The sequence below is a fragment of the Cherax quadricarinatus genome, chromosome 89 (genome assembly GCF_038502225.1).
Source record: "Cherax quadricarinatus isolate ZL_2023a chromosome 89, ASM3850222v1, whole genome shotgun sequence".
NCBI classification, from domain to species: Eukaryota; Metazoa; Arthropoda; class Malacostraca; order Decapoda; family Parastacidae; genus Cherax; species Cherax quadricarinatus.
The window spans coordinates 10,924,658-10,941,122 of record NC_091380.1 but is presented as its reverse complement, the minus strand read 5'-3'; the positions used below and the strand labels follow the sequence as shown (position 1 = coordinate 10,941,122).

Sequence of the window (16,465 nt, the reverse complement as noted above, 5' to 3'; positions counted from 1 at the left end):
GCTGACAGCTCTATGACTGAAGAAATACTTCCTAACGTCCCTGTGACTCGTCTGAGTCTTCAGCTTCCAGTTGTGACCCCTTGTCCCTGTGTCCCCTCTCTGGAACATCCTATCTCTGTCCACCTTGTCTATTCCCCGCAGTATCTTGTATGTCGTTATCATGTCTCCCCTGACCCTTCTGTCCTCCAGTGTCGTCAGTCCGATTTCCCTTAACCTTTCCTCGTACGACATTCCCTTGAGCTCTGGGACTAGCCTTGTTGCAAACCTTTGTACTTTCTCTAACTTCTTGACGTGCTTGACCAGGTGTGGGTTCCAGACTGGTGCTGCATACTCCAGTATGGGTCTAACATACACAGTGTACAGTGTCTTGAACGATTCCTTATTAAGGTATCGGAACGCTATTCTCAGGTTTGCGAGGCGCCCGTATGCTGCAGCGGTTATTTGGTTGATGTGTGCCTCCGGTGATGTGCTCGGTGTTATGGTCACCCCAAGGTCTTTCTCCCTGAGTGAGGTCTGTAGTCTTTGTCCACCTAGCCTATATTCTGTCTGCGGTCTTCTTTGCCCCTCCCCAATCTTCATGACTTTGCATTTGGCTGGATTGAATTCGAGGAGCCAGTTACTGGACCACATGTCCAGCCTCTCCAGGTCTCTTTGCAGTCCTGCCTCATCCTCGTCCGATTTAATTCTTCTCATCAACTTCACGTCATCTGCGAACAGGGACACTTCAGAGTCTATTCCTTCCATCATGTCGTTCACATATATCAAAAATAGCACTGGTCCTAGAACTGACCCCTGTGGGACCCCGCTCGTAACAGGCGCCCACTGTGATACCTCTTCACGTACCATGACTCGTTGCTGCCTCCCTGTCAGGTATTCCCTTATCCATTGCAGTGCCCTTCCTTTTACGTGTGCCTGATCCTCCAGCTTCTGCACTAATCTCTTGTGGGGAACTGTGTCAAAGGCCTTCCTGCAGTCTAGGAAAACGCAATCTACCCAACCCTCTCTCTCGTGTCTTACTTCTGTTACCTTGTCATAAAACTCCAGGAGGTTTGTGATACAAGATTTGCCTTCCATGAACCCATGCTGGTTTTCATTTATAATCTTGTTCCTTTCCAGGTGTTCGACCACTCTCCTCCTGATAATCTTCTCCATGACTTTGCACACAATACATGTCAGAGACACAGGTCTGTAGTTTAGTGCCTCGTTTCTGTTTCCTTTCTTAAATATGGGGACTACATTAGCTGTCTTCCATTTCTCAGGTAGTTGCCCAGTTTCAAGGGATGTGTTGAAGATTGTGGTTAGAGGCACACACAGCACCTCTGCTCCTTCTCTAAGGACCCATGGGGAGATGTTGTCCGGTCCCATCGCCTTTGAGGTGTCAAGGTCACTTAAGAGCTTCTTCACCTCCTCCTCAGTTGTTCGTATGTCATCCAACACTTGTTGGTATATTCCCTCTTGATGTTCCCTTCTGTGCTGTCTTCCCACAGCCCTTCCTGTCTCTACTGTAAAAACTTCCTTAAATCTCCTGTTCAGCTCCTCACATACCTCCTGATCATTTCTTGTGAGTTCTCCACCTTCTGTCCTTAATCTGATCACCTGGTCTTTGACTGTTGTCTTCCTCCTGATGTGGCTATACAACAGTTTCGGGTCAGTCTTGATTCTCGATGCTATGTCATTTTCATACTGTCGCTGGGCCTCCCTCCTTACCTGTGCGTACTCGTTCCTGGCTCTGCGACTGATCTCCCTATTTTCGTGTGTTCTCTGCCTTCTGTACTTTTTCCATTCTCTATTGCACTTTGTTTTTGCCTCCTTACACCGTCGGGTAAACCAGGGGCTTGTTCTGGTCTTCCCGTTGTTACTGTTGCCCTTGGGAATGACCCTTTCCACTGCCTCCTTGCATTTTGTTGCTACATATTCCATCATTTCATTTACTGGCTTTCCTGCCAGTTCTCTGTCCCACTGGACCTCCCGCAGGAAGTTCTTCAACCCTATGTAGTCCCCTCTTTTATAGTCAGGCTTTTCCCATTCTACTCCTGTTATTCTCTCCACTTGCAGCTCTACTATGTATTCAAAGCACAGAACCACGTGGTCGCTAGCTCCTAGGGGACTCTCATACTTGATGTCCTCAATGTCTGAGCTGCCCAGGGTGAACACAAGGTCCAATCTTGCTGGTTCATCCTCCCCTCTCACTCTGGTAGTGTCCTTAACATGTTGGTGCATGAGGTTTTCCAGCACCACGTCCAACATCCTGGCTCTCCATGTTTCGGGACCCCCATGTGGCTCCAGGTTTTCCCAGTCAATCTCCCTGTGGTTGAAATCCCCCATAACCAGCAACTTTGCTCTGCTGGAGTGAGCTCTTCTTGCCACCTCAGCAAGTGTGTCCACCATTGCTCTGTTGCTCTCTTCATATTCCTCTCTTGGCCTCCTGCAGTTCTGTGGTGGATTATACATCACTGCAATGACCACTTTGTGTTCCCCAGACTGAAGTGTACCTGCTATGTAGTCTCTTTCTCCTGTCTCATCTATTCCTTCCATTTTCTCTTCACTGGTCGATACTAATTCACTCTCTTCTCCATAAGCTTTTTTATGCCTCTTCTTAAAGCTATGTATGGAACTTGCTTCCACTACTTCACACTCCAGATTATTCCACTTCCTTACGACTCTAAGGTTAAAGAAATACTTCCTAACATCCCTATGACTCATCTGAGTTTTCAGCTTCCAACTGTGTTCCGGTGTTTCTGTATCCCATCTCTGAAACGTTCGATCCCTCTCCACCTTGTCAATTCCACTCAGTATTTTATACGTTGTTATCATGTTTCCCCTCTCCGTCCTATCCTCTAGTATCATCAGGTTGAGTTCCCTTAACTTCTCCTCATAAGACTTACCCCTCAGTTCCGGGACTAATTGTGTTGCAAATTTTTTCACTTTCTCTAATTTCGTGACGTGTTTGACTAGGTGAGGGTTCGATACTGGCGCTGCATACTCCAGTATAGACGTACACTGTGTACAATGTCGTGAATGACTCCTTACTCAGATGTCTAAACGCCAGTCTCAGGTTTGCCAATCTCCCATATGCTGCAGCAGTTATTTGATTGATGTGTGCCTCAGGGGACATGTTCGTTATAATGCTTACCCCAAGATCCTTTTCTTTAAGTGACGTTTGCAGCTTCTGATCTCCTAAACTGTACTCCATCTGCGGTCTTCTGTATCCTTCCCTTACACTTACTGACAGACTTGTAGTTTGTCCAGATCCCCATGTAATCCTCGCCCGCTTGTATTCTCCTCATCAGTTTCACATCATCAGCGAACAGTGACACTTCTGAATCTATTCCTTCCACCATGTCATTCACATATACAAGAAACAGCACCGGACTTAGGACTGACCCTTGTGGAACCCCACTTGACACATGCGCCCAATCTGACACTTCATCACGTACCAACACTCGTTGTTTCCTTCCTATCAGGTATTCCCTGATCTACTGCAGCACTTTCCCCGTTATTCCTGCCTGCTCCTCTAATTTTTGCACCAGTCTCTGGGTCCACTGCCTTTGAGGTATCTAGTTCACCTAGCTGTTTCTTCACCTCTACCTTGGTTATGTGTATTGTGTCCAGCACCTGCTAATGCACCCTACCTCCAGGGTTTGCTGTAAGCATTCCTGTCTCTGTTGTGAATACTTCTCTAAATCTTGTGTATAGTTCATCACATACTTCCTGGTCACTGTTTGTGAGCTTCCTTGCTTCTTTCCTCAGCCTGATTACTTGGTCCTTGACTGTTGTTGTTCTCCTAATGTGACTGTATAATGACTTTGGTTCAGATTTGTTTCTGGTTCTTTTGCTCAGCTCCTTTTCTTGAGTCCTTTGCCTTCTATACCTTTTCCATGCTCTAGCACACTTGGCTTTGGCCTCTTTACACCTCTAGTTAAACCATGGGCTCACTCTGGTCTTACCATTTTTTCTGTTACTCTTTGGTATAAACTTCTGTCTCCCTACACTTAGTGGCCACTAGTTCCATCATTTCATTTACTGTCTGTGTGTAATATCCCCTATGTCTGAACTATTCAAGATATACATCACTGCTATCATCACCTTTGGATCCCAGTCTGAAGTGTTCCTACAATGAAGTCGTCTGTTTTCCTTCTGTCTATTACTTCCATTTCCTCAAAACTCCACTGGTTTTTGATGAGTAGTGCTACTCCTCCTCCCTCCTCTGCTCTGTCTTTCCTCATAATCTCATATGCAGGTGGAAATATTGCATCTGTTATCATCCCTGTAAATTTTGTCTCTGTTAGTGCTATGATGTCAGGTGATGCATCAATGATGCGTTCTTGCCACTCTTCACTCTTATTTCTTATTCCATCTGCACTGGTGTACCATACTTTTAGCTTCCTTTCCATTACTGAATTTTGGGAGATGGAAGAGGAAGGTGCAGGCTGAGAGGGTGGGGGGAGGGCATAACATTATGGGAGGCTGCTGTGATTTGGAAAATAGTGCTTAGGGGGTTGGTGGCTATGGTTATTGTGTTTGGTTGATATGTGGTGACAGGGGTTGAGGGGTTTCTGTAAACATATGTATTTAATGTTCCCCCAAAGGCTGAGCTTTCCTGTCTGTCGTTGCCTGCCCTGTCTCTCTGTCCACTGTGGTTTCGTCTTGCTCTCACTTACAGATGTTCCCTTTCCTTTTGTGTTCTGTCTCGAATGAGTTACACTTGTTGATAATCTGGAGAGTCCTTTAACAGTGGCTTCTGTTGTAGTATCTTGTTCCATGCTACGTCTGTCTTGAATGTCAGTCTGATTGCTCGTTTTCCCTCAAATACCCCCCCCCCCAAGTCTGTGAAAATTTTCTACCTGTGACATGTCCTTCTCTCCTCTTATTGCTATGATGTCCTTAATCTCTGTTTCCTCCCAATGCTTTCATCATACATCTTCCCTTCAGCCTCCTGAACCTCATGAATAATTATTGATGTCTCCCTCTCTTCTTCCCATTTCTTTTCCCTCCATATCTCTGGATCTGATTTATCTCCTTTGTTGCTTCCCTTATCTTCCAGGCACCCTGATGGCTTGATATTACTGCTGCAAAAGACTTCTTAGCTCCATCCCCTCCTTCAGTCCCCTCGCTGCCTGATGATGTTCCCATTTCAGTAACCTTGCTCCTTTTGGACCCCATCTTTATATCCTGCCTCAGTACATTCATTTCTTCCTCCAGTCTCTATATCTTTGCCTCAGTTACTACAGCTCATGATTCCCACTTCTTGCTCTCTGCAGATGTCTTCTCTAGCATGTTATTGCAAAGCTCATTTAACCTTTTTTTTCCCATTCTTGTTCCATTTTGTTCTTGAGCCATTCTACTCATTTTTCCTTTTCAGATCAGCCATCATCAGTTCCCTTGCCTTTACGTCCTCCCTTTTGAGATCCCATTTTTTTAGCCTGTTAGGATGCTCTAGCTCCTTCAGCTTTCAAATCAAATTAAATCAAGTTTATTCTTTATAAGGGTTACAATTTGGGGTCTACAGGTTTTTGGATATTGTGTGGTTTACATGTTATAAAATACTAATTACAGAGGGGGTCACTAGGACACCTAGCATGGCTAGGCATTTCGAGCAGACTTAGATTAATTCTTAACATTAAATCCTTACAGATTATGGTATTAAGGCTAAGTGACTACATCATAAATTGTGAGTTTAGCAATGTGAATGCTTTTGTTTTGGCACAATACAAAGTGTCTATATTGGAGTATCATAGGCAAACTTATGACTAGTTAGGATTTATTATTTTAAGATTAAGATTAGTATTTCTGGGTTTATAGTCAGTGGGTGAGTGAGTGTAATTGTGAACCACCAGGTTGTTATCATGTAGTTAGTTGTCGGGGTGGATCAGGGAGATAAGATGTTTTCTAACTGTAGTTTTGAAAGTGATGAATGTGTCTGCAGTTCTAGAGTATAATGTGTGTGTGTACTCACCTAACTGTAGTTGCAGGGGTCGAGACTCAGCTCCTGGTGTGTGTGTACTCACCTAACTGTAGTTGCAGGGGTCGAGACTCAGCTCCTGGTGTGTGTGTACTCACCTAACTGTAGTTGCAGGGGTCGAGACTCAGCTCCTGGTGTGTGTGTGTACTCACCTAACTGTAGTTGCAGGGGTCGAGACTCAGCTCCTGGTGTGTGTGTGTGTACTCACCTAACTGTAGTTGCAGGGGTCGAGACTCAGCTCCTGGTGTGTGTGTGTACTCACCTAATTGTGGTTGCAGAGGTCGAGACTCAGCTCCTGGTGTGTGTGTGTGTACTCACCTAATTGTACTCATCTAATTGTGGTTGAAGGGGTCGAGACTCAGCTCCTGGCCCCGCCTCTTCACTGATCGCTACTAGGTCCTCTCTCTCTCTCTCTCTGCTTCCTGAGCTTTGTCATACCTCTTCTTAAAACTATGTATGGTTCCTGCCTCCACTACTTCACTTGCTAGGCTATTCCACTTCCTGACAACTCTATGACTGAAGAAATACTTCCTAACGTCCCTGTGAGTCGTCTGAGTCTTCAGCTTCCAGTTGTGACCCCTTGTCCCTGTGTCCCCTCTCTGGAACATCCTATCTCTGTCCACCTTGTCTATTCCCCGCAGTATCTTGTATGTCGTTATCATGTCTCCCCTGACCCTTCTGTCCTCCAGTGTCGTCAGTCCGATTTCCCTCAACCTTTCCTCGTACGACATTCCCTTGAGCTCTGAAACCAAGGTGCCCCGTGTGTGTGTGTGTGTGTGTGTGTGTGTGTGTGTGTGTGTGTGTGTGTGTGTGTGTGTGTGTGTGTGCGTGTGTGTGTGTGTGTGTGTGTGTGTGTGTGTGTGTGTGTGTGTGTGTGTGTGTGTGTGTGTGTGTGTGTGTGTGCGTGTGTGTGTGTGTGTGTGCGCCTATACTAGCCTGTCGTTCTTTGAGAAACCCGGGGGGGGGTCACTAGGCTACACAACCCTTCTGAAGGTTTTTAAATAACTTACTAAATATTATGAGAGTTACCACTATCTATCTGGTGGCAGTGAAAGTTAGGGAGACAGTGATGGTATAACATACAACCAGCAGTGCCAGACACACTTGAGACACCGACCAATATTGCTGCCACACAAGTGATTCGACTCACGAAATCGTAATGACACGATTGCAAACAAACCATACCACGGGTGGGGATTGAACCCGCGGTCAAAGAGTCTCAAAACTCCAGACCGTCGCGGGTTCAAACCCCACCCGTGGTATGGTTTACACAAGTGATGTCTGCACAACAATGGAGTCTCCTGGGGGTGGCTTCTGTACCTCCTTCAGTTTGTAACTCTCTCTCTGGCTTTTATCATACATTTAAGTTTTTATTTTTCTCGTCAATAAGTTGGTATTGAGTATTATGGTCTTAAAAACTAACGATATTAACCGTAGTTACAACAACACCATGTTTGTGTCAAGACTGACCAGGTTGTTGTTACCTCCCTCACACACCTGCCAGTAAGCACCCACATTCAGATTTAATAAATTTTAAAATACACTTGATGTTATAACATTCACACTGCAGAAGTTTGTAAGTTTGTTCACTGATCAACTTACCTATGATGACTGTAGACAAACTATACCAAGGGTGGGGTTAGAACTCGCGGTCAGAGAGTCACTGTTCCATGTGTGTGTACTCACATATTTGTGGTTGTAGGGGTCGATTTACAGCTCCTGGCCCCGCCTCTGCACTGGCCGCTACTCGGTCTCCCCACTCCATGAGCTTTATCATACCTCGTCTTAAAGCTATGTATGGATCCTGCTTCCACTACATCACTTCCACTTACTGACAACTCTGTGGCTGAAGAAATACTTCCTAACATCCCTGTGACTCATCTGTGTCTTCCAACTGTGTCACCTTGTTACTGTGTCACATCTCTGGAACATTCTGTCTCTGTCCACCTTGTCAATTCCTCTCAGTATTTTGTATGTCGTTATCATATGCCCCCTAATTGCGTGTGCGTGTGTGTGTGTGTGTGTGTGTGTGACAGAGAGAGAGAGAGAGAGAGAGAGAGAGAGAGAGAGAGAGAGAGAGAGAGAGAGAGAGAGAGATTAATTGTTACTGTTCCCACAACAGAAACGGAAGTCAGCACTACTGTTGTGGCTGTTCACCATAGCACTGTTGTGTTTCCCTGAGATGATCATGGTGACCTTCATGACCTTCTCACACTGGGTAAGTTGTACTTACTGTTGTCTTACTGTTGTCTTACTGTTAGTGTTGTATTACTGCTGTTATGTTATTGTTACTGTTGTCTTACTGTTACTGTTGTCTTACCGTTAGTGTTGTATTACTGCTGTTATGTTATTGTTACTGTTGTCTTACTGTTACTGTTGTCTTACCGTTAGTGTTGTATTACTGCTATGTTATTGTTGTTACTGTTATTGCTACTGTTGTCTTACTGTTACTGTTGTCTTACTGTTAGTGTTGTATTACTGTTGTCTTACTGTTAGTGTTGTATTACTGCTGTTATGTTATTGTTATTGCTACTGTTGTCTTACTGTTGTCTTACCGTTAGTGTTGTATTACTGCTGTTATGTTATTGCTACTGTTGTCTTACTGTTACTGTTGTCTTACTGTTACTGTCTTACTGTTGTCTTACTGTTAGTGTTGTATTACTGCTGTTATGTTATTGTTATTGCTACTGTTGTCTTACTGTTGTCTTACCGTTAGTGTTGTATTACTGCTGTTATGTTATTGTTATTGCTACTGTTGTCTTACTGTTACTGTTGTCTTACTGTTAGTGTTGTATTACTGCTGTTATGTTATTGTTATTGCTACTGTTGTCTTACTGTTACTGTTGTATTACTGTTACTGTTGTCTTACCGTTAGTGTTGTATTACTGCTGTTATGTTATTGTTGTTACTGTTACTGTTACTGTTGTATTACTGTTACTGTTGTCTTACTGTTACTGTTGTCTTACCGTTAGTGTTGTATTACTGCTGTTATGTTATTGTTGTTACTGTTATTGCTACTGTTGTCTTACTGTTACTGTTGTCTTACCGTTAGTGTTGTATTACTGCTGTTATGTTATTGTTGTTACTGTTACTGCTACTGTTGTCTTACTGTTACTGTTGTATTACTGTTGTGTTATGTTATTGTTACTGTTATTGCTACTGTTGTCTTACTGTTACTGTTGTATTACTGTTACTGTTGTATTACTGTTACTGTTGTATTACTGCTATGTTATTGTTGTTACTGTTATTGCTTCTGTTGTCTTACTGTTACTGCTGCATTACTGTTATCGCTACTGTTATAATAGGTACAGTAATATTACTGTTGCATTACTGTTATTTTTTCAATGTTAAGGGTTAACTATGATATTTTATTAATATAAATTTCAATGTTAAGGGTTAACTATGATATTTTATTAATATAAATTTCAATGTTAAGGGTTAACTATGATATTTTATTAATATAAATTTCAATGTTAAGGGTTAACTATGATATTTTATTAATATAAATTTCAATGTTAAGGGTTAACTATGATATTTTATTAATATAAATTTCAATGTTAAGGGTTAACTATGATATTTTATTAATATAAATTTCAATGTTAAGACTTAACTATGATATTTTATTAATATAAATTTCAATGTTAAGGGTTAACTATTATATTTTATTAATATAAATTCAAAACTGAGCGATAACTATAACATTTTGAAAAAAATTCAAAATTGAGGGATAACTATGATATACGTATTATCAATAAAAATTAATTAAGGGACAACCATGATAATTTGCCAATAAAAATTAAATAGTGAGGATGACTATTATATTTTGCTAATAAATTTTCAGAGTTGATGGTTAACTAAAACATTATTTTAGTAATACAGTGGACCCCCGCTTAACGATCACCTCCAAATGCGACCAATTATGTAAGTGTATTTATGTAAGTGCGTTTGTACGTGTATGTTTGGGGGTCTGAAATGGACTAATCTACTTCACAATATTTCTTATGGGAACAAATTCAGTCAGTACTGGCACCTGAACATACTTCTGGAATGAAAAAAGGTCGTTAACCGGGGGTCCACTGTAAATTTAATGGATCATGAGTTATATAATTATTTCCTGTCATTGACCTTTTGCAGAGAATAAGTTCCAGCTATGGTGTAGTTGACCTGACCTTCTATGTTGTGAGAGCCACTCTTAACGTGAGTACTGGTGTTACTACTGGTGTAGTGTTAGTACTGGTGTTGTTGACCTGACCTTCTATGTTGTGAGAGCCACTCTTAACGTGAGTACTGGTGTTACTACTGGTGTAGTGTTAGTACTGGTGTTGTTGACCTGACCTTCTATGTTGTGAGAGCCACTCTTAACGTGAGTACTGGTGTTACTACTGGTGTAGTGTTAGTACTGGTGTAGTTGACCTGACCTTCTATGTTGTGAGAGCCACTCTTAACGTGAGTACTGGTGTTACTACTGGTGTAGTGTTAGTACTGGTGTAGTTGACCTGACCTTCTATGTTGTGAGAGCCACTCTTAACGTGAGTACTGGTGTTACTACTGGTGTAGTGTTAGTACTGGTGTAGTTGACCTGACCTTCTATGTTGTGAGAGCCACTCTTAACGTGAGTACTGGTGTTACTACTGGTGTAGTGTTAGTACTGGTGTAGTTGACCTGACCTTCTATGTTGTGAGAGCCACTCTTAACGTGAGTACTGGTGTTACTACTGGTGTAGTGTTAGTACTGGTGTAGTTGACCTGACCTTCTATGTTGTGAGAGCCACTCTTAACGTGAGTACTGGTGTTACTACTGGTGTAGTGTTAGTACTGGTGTAGTTGACCTGACCTTCTATGTTGTGAGAGCCACTCTTAACGTGAGTACTGGTGTTACTACTGGTGTAGTGTTAGTACTGGTGTAGTTGACCTGACCTTCTATGTTGTGAGAGCCACTCTTAACGTGAGTACTGGTGTTACTACTGGTGTAGTGTTAGTACTGGTGTAGTTGACCTGACCTTCTATGTTGTGAGAGCCACTCTTAACGTGAGTACTGGTGTTACTACTGGTGTAGTTGACCTGACCTTCTATGTTGTGAGAGCCACTCTTAACGTGAGTACTGGTGTTACTACTGGTGCAGTGTTAGTACTGGTGTAGTTGACCTGACCTTCTATGTTGTGAGAGCCACTCTTAACGTGAGTACTGGTGTTACTACTGGTGTAGTGTTAGTACTGGTGTAGTTGACCTGACCTTCTATGTTGTGAGAGCCACTCTTAACGTGAGTACTGGTGTTACTACTGGTGTAGTGTTAGTACTGGTGTAGTTGACCTGACCTTCTATGTTGTGAGAGCCACTCTTAACGTGAGTACTGGTGTTACTACTGGTGTAGTGTTAGTACTGGTGTAGTTGACCTGACCTTCTATGTTGTGAGAGCCACTCTTAACGTGAGTACTGGTGTTACTACTGGTGTAGTGTTAGTACTGGTGTAGTTGACCTGACCTTCTATGTTGTGAGAGCCACTCTTAACGTGAGTACTGGTGTTACTACTGGTGTAGTGTTAGTACTGGTGTAGTTGACCTGACCTTCTATGTTGTGAGAGCCACTCTTAACGTGAGTACTGGTGTTACTACTGGTGTAGTGTTAGTACTGGTGTAGTTGACCTGACCTTCTATGTTGTGAGAGCCACTCTTAACGTGAGTACTGGTGTTACTACTGGTGTAGTGTTAGTACTGGTGTAGTTGACCTGACCTTCTATGTTGTGAGAGCCACTCTTAACGTGAGTACTGGTGTTACTACTGGTGTAGTGTTAGTACTGGTGTAGTTGACCTGACCTTCTATGTTGTGAGAGCCACTCTTAACGTGAGTACTGGTGTTACTACTGGTGTAGTGTTAGTACTGGTGTAGTTGACCTGACCTTCTATGTTGTGAGAGCCACTCTTAACGTGAGTACTGGTGTTACTACTGGTGTAGTGTTAGTACTGGTGTAGTTGACCTGACCTTCTATGTTGTGAGAGCCACTCTTAACGTGAGTACTGGTGTTACTACTGGTGTAGTGTTAGTACTGGTGTAGTTGACCTGACCTTCTATGTTGTGAGAGCCACTCTTAACGTGAGTACTGGTGTTACTACTGGTGTAGTGTTAGTACTGGTGTAGTTGACCTGACCTTCTATGTTGTGAGAGCCACTCTTAACGTGAGTACTGGTGTTACTACTGGTGTAGTGTTAGTACTGGTGTAGTTGACCTGACCTTCTATGTTCTGAGAGCCACTCTTAACGTGAGTACTGGTGTTACTACTGGTGTAGTGTTAGTACTGGTGTAGTTGACCTGACCTTCTATGTTCTGAGAGCCACTCTTAACGTGAGTACTGGTGTTACTACTGGTGTAGTGTTAGTACTGGTGTAGTTGACCTGACCTTCTATGTTCTGAGAGCCACTCTTAACGTGAGTACTGGTGTTACTACTGGTGTAGTGTTAGTACTGGTGTAGTTGACCTGACCTTCTATGTTCTGAGAGCCACTCTTAACGTGAGTACTGGTGTTACTACTGGTGTAGTGTTAGTACTGGTGTAGTTGACCTGACCTTCTATGTTCTGAGAGCCACTCTTAACGTGAGTACTGGTGTTACTACTGGTGTAGTGTTAGTACTGGTGTAGTTGACCTGACCTTCTATGTTGTGAGAGCCACTCTTAACGTGAGTACTGGTGTTACTACTGGTGTAGTGTTAGTACTGGTGTAGTTGACCTGACCTTCTATGTTGTGAGAGCCACTCTTAACGTGAGTACTGGTGTTACTACTGGTGTAGTGTTAGTACTGGTGTAGTTGACCTGACCTTCTATGTTGTGAGAGCCACTCTTAACGTGAGTACTGGTGTTACTACTGGTGTAGTGTTAGTACTGGTGTAGTTGACCTGACCTTCTATGTTGTGAGAGCCACTCTTAACGTGAGTACTGGTGTTACTACTGGTGTAGTGTTAGTACTGGTGTAGTTGACCTGACCTTCTATGTTGTGAGAGCCACTCTTAACGTGAGTACTGGTGTTACTACTGGTGTAGTGTTAGTACTGGTGTAGTTGACCTGACCTTCTATGTTGTGAGAGCCACTCTTAACGTGAGTACTGGTGTTACTACTGGTGTAGTGTTAGTACTGGTGTAGTTGACCTGACCTTCTATGTTGTGAGAGCCACTCTTAACGTGAGTACTGGTGTTACTACTGGTGTAGCGTTAGTACTGGTGTAGTTGACCTGACCTTCTATGTTGTGAGAGCCACTCTTAACGTGAGTACTGGTGTTACTACTGGTGTAGTGTTAGTACTGGTGTTGTTGACCTGACCTTCTATGTTGTGAGAGCCACTCTTAACGTGAGTACTGGTGTTACTACTGGTGTAGTGTTAGTACTGGTGTAGTTGACCTGACCTTCTATGTTGTGAGAGCCACTCTTAACGTGATTACTGGTGTTACTACTGGTGTAGTGTTAGTACTGGTGTAGTTGACCTGACCTTCTATGTTGTGAGAGCCACTCTTAACGTGAGTACTGGTGTTACTACTGGTGTAGTGTTAGTACTGGTGTAGTTGACCTGACCTTCTATGTTGTGAGAGCCACTCTTAACGTGAGTACTGGTGTTACTACTGGTGTAGTGTTAGTACTGGTGTAGTTGACCTGACCTTCTATGTTGTGAGAGCCACTCTTAACGTGAGTACTGGTGTTACTACTGGTGTAGTGTTAGTACTGGTGTAGTTGACCTGACCTTCTATGTTGTGAGAGCCACTCTTAACGTGAGTACTGGTGTTACTACTGGTGTAGTGTTAGTACTGGTGTAGTTGACCTGACCTTCTATGTTGTGAGAGCCACTCTTAACGTGAGTACTGGTGTTACTACTGGTGTAGTGTTAGTACTGGTGTAGTTGACCTGACCTTCTATGTTGTGAGAGCCACTCTTAACGTGAGTACTGGTGTTACTACTGGTGTAGTGTTAGTACTGGTGTAGTTGACCTGACCTTCTATGTTGTGAGAGCCACTCTTAACGTGAGTACTGGTGTTACTACTGGTGTAGTGTTAGTACTGGTGTAGTTGACCTGACCTTCTATGTTGTGAGAGCCACTCTTAACGTGAGTACTGGTGTTACTACTGGTGTAGTATTAGTACTGGTGTAGTTGACCTGACCTTCTATGTTGTGAGAGCCACTCTTAACGTGAGTACTCGTGTTACTACTGGTGTAGTGTTAGTACTGGTGTAGTTGACCTGACCTTCTATGTTGTGAGAGCCACTCTTAACGTGAGTACTGGTGTTACTACTGGTGTAGTGTTAGTACTGGTGTAGTTGACCTGACCTTCTATGTTGTGAGAGCCACTCTTAACGTGAGTACTGGTGTTACTACTGGTGTAGTGTTAGTACTGGTGTAGTTGACCTGACCTTCTATGTTGTGAGAGCCACTCTTAACGTGAGTACAGGTGTTACTACTGGTGTAGTGTTAGTACTGGTGTAGTTGACCTGACCTTCTATGTTGTGAGAGCCACTCTTAACGTGAGTACAGGTGTTACTACTGGTGTAGTGTTAGTACTGGTGTTGTTGACCTGACCTTCTATGTTGTGAGAGCCACTCTTAACGTGAGTACTGGTGTTACTACTGGTGTAGTGTTAGTACTGGTGTAGTTGACCTGACCTTCTATGTTGTGAGAGCCACTCTTAACGTGAGTACAGGTGTTACTACTGGTGTAGTGTTACTACTGGTGTTGTTGACCTGACCTTCTATGTTGTGAGAGCCACTCTTAACGTGAGTACTGGTGTTACTACTGGTGTAGTGTTAGTACTGGTGTAGTTGACCTGACCTTCTATGTTGTGAGAGCCACTCTTAACGTGAGTACTGGTGTTACTACTGGTGTTGTTGACCTGACCTTCTATGTTGTGAGAGCCACTCTTAACGTGAGTACTGGTGTTACTACTGGTGTAGTGTTAGTACTGGTGTAGTTGACCTGACCTTCTATGTTGTGAGAGCCACTCTTAACGTGAGTACAGGTGTTACTACTGGTGTAGTGTTACTACTGGTGTTGTTGACCTGACCTTCTGTGTTGTGAGAGCCACTCTTAACGTGAGTACTGGTGTTACTACTGGTGTAGTGTTAGTACTGGTGTAGTTGACCTGACCTTCTATGTTGTGAGAGCCACTCTTAACGTGAGTACTGGTGTTACTACTGGTGTAGTGTTAGTACTGGTGTAGTTGACCTGACCTTCTATGTTGTGAGAGCCACTCTTAACGTGAGTACTGGTGTTACTACTGGTGTAGTGTTACTACTGGTGTAGTTGACCTGACCTTCTATGTTGTGAGAGCCACTCTTAACGTGAGTACTGGTGTTACTACTGGTGTAGTGTTAGTACTGGTGTAGTTGACCTGACCTTCTATGTTGTGAGAGCCACTCTTAACGTGAGTACTGGTGTTACTACTGGTGTAGTGTTAGTACTGGTGTAGTTGACCTGACCTTCTATGTTGTGAGAGCCACTCTTAACGTGAGTACTGGTGTTACTACTGGTGTAGTGTTAGTACTGGTGTAGTTGACCTGACCTTCTATGTTGTGAGAGCCACTCTTAACGTGAGTACTGGTGTTACTACTGGTGTAGTGTTAGTACTGGTGTAGTTGACCTGACCTTCTATGTTGTGAGAGCCACTCTTAACGTGAGTACAGGTGTTACTACTGGTGTAGTGTTAGTACTGGTGTAGTTGACCTGACCTTCTATGTTGTGAGAGCCACTCTTAACGTGAGTACAGGTGTTACTACTGGTGTAGTGTTAGTACTGGTGTTGTTGACCTGACCTTCTATGTTGTGAGAGCCACTCTTAACGTGAGTACTGGTGTTACTACTGGTGTAGTGTTAGTACTGGTGTAGTTGACCTGACCTTCTATGTTGTGAGAGCCACTCTTAACGTGAGTACAGGTGTTACTACTGGTGTAGTGTTACTACTGGTGTTGTTGACCTGACCTTCTATGTTGTGAGAGCCACTCTTAACGTGAGTACTGGTGTTACTACTGGTGTAGTGTTAGTACTGGTGTAGTTGACCTGACCTTCTATGTTGTGAGAGCCACTCTTAACGTGAGTACTGGTGTTACTACTGGTGTTGTTGACCTGACCTTCTATGTTGTGAGAGCCACTCTTAACGTGAGTACTGGTGTTACTACTGGTGTAGTGTTAGTACTGGTGTAGTTGACCTGACCTTCTATGTTGTGAGAGCCACTCTTAACGTGAGTACAGGTGTTACTACTGGTGTAGTGTTACTACTGGTGTTGTTGACCTGACCTTCTATGTTGTGAGAACCACTCTTAACGTGAGTACTGGTGTTACTACTGGTGTAGTGTTAGTACTGGTGTAGTTGACCTGACCTTCTATGTTGTGAGAGCCACTCTTAACGTGAGTACTGGTGTTACTACTGGTGTTGTTGACCTGACCTTCTATGTTGTGAGAGCCACTCTTAACGTGAGTACTGGTGTTACTACTGGTGTAGTGTTAGTACTGGTGTAGTTGACCTGACCTTCTATGTTG

The 16,465-nt window shown here is 43.3% G+C and overlaps 1 protein-coding gene across 2 annotated transcripts in view; it reads left to right on the top strand.

Annotated features, from left to right (window-relative positions):
- The window catches only part of Rcd6 (Reduction in Cnn dots 6), a 136,196-nt gene that overhangs the window by 91,876 nt on the left and 27,855 nt on the right, over nucleotides 1-16,465 (top strand). For both annotated transcript variants that reach the window (XM_070104183.1, XM_070104182.1), the window contains 2 exons: nucleotides 8,085-8,180; nucleotides 10,097-10,159. In XM_070104183.1, coding sequence (XP_069960284.1) covers nucleotides 8,085-8,180; nucleotides 10,097-10,159 — 159 coding nt within the window. The remainder of the gene's footprint in view (nucleotides 1-8,084; nucleotides 8,181-10,096; nucleotides 10,160-16,465) is intronic.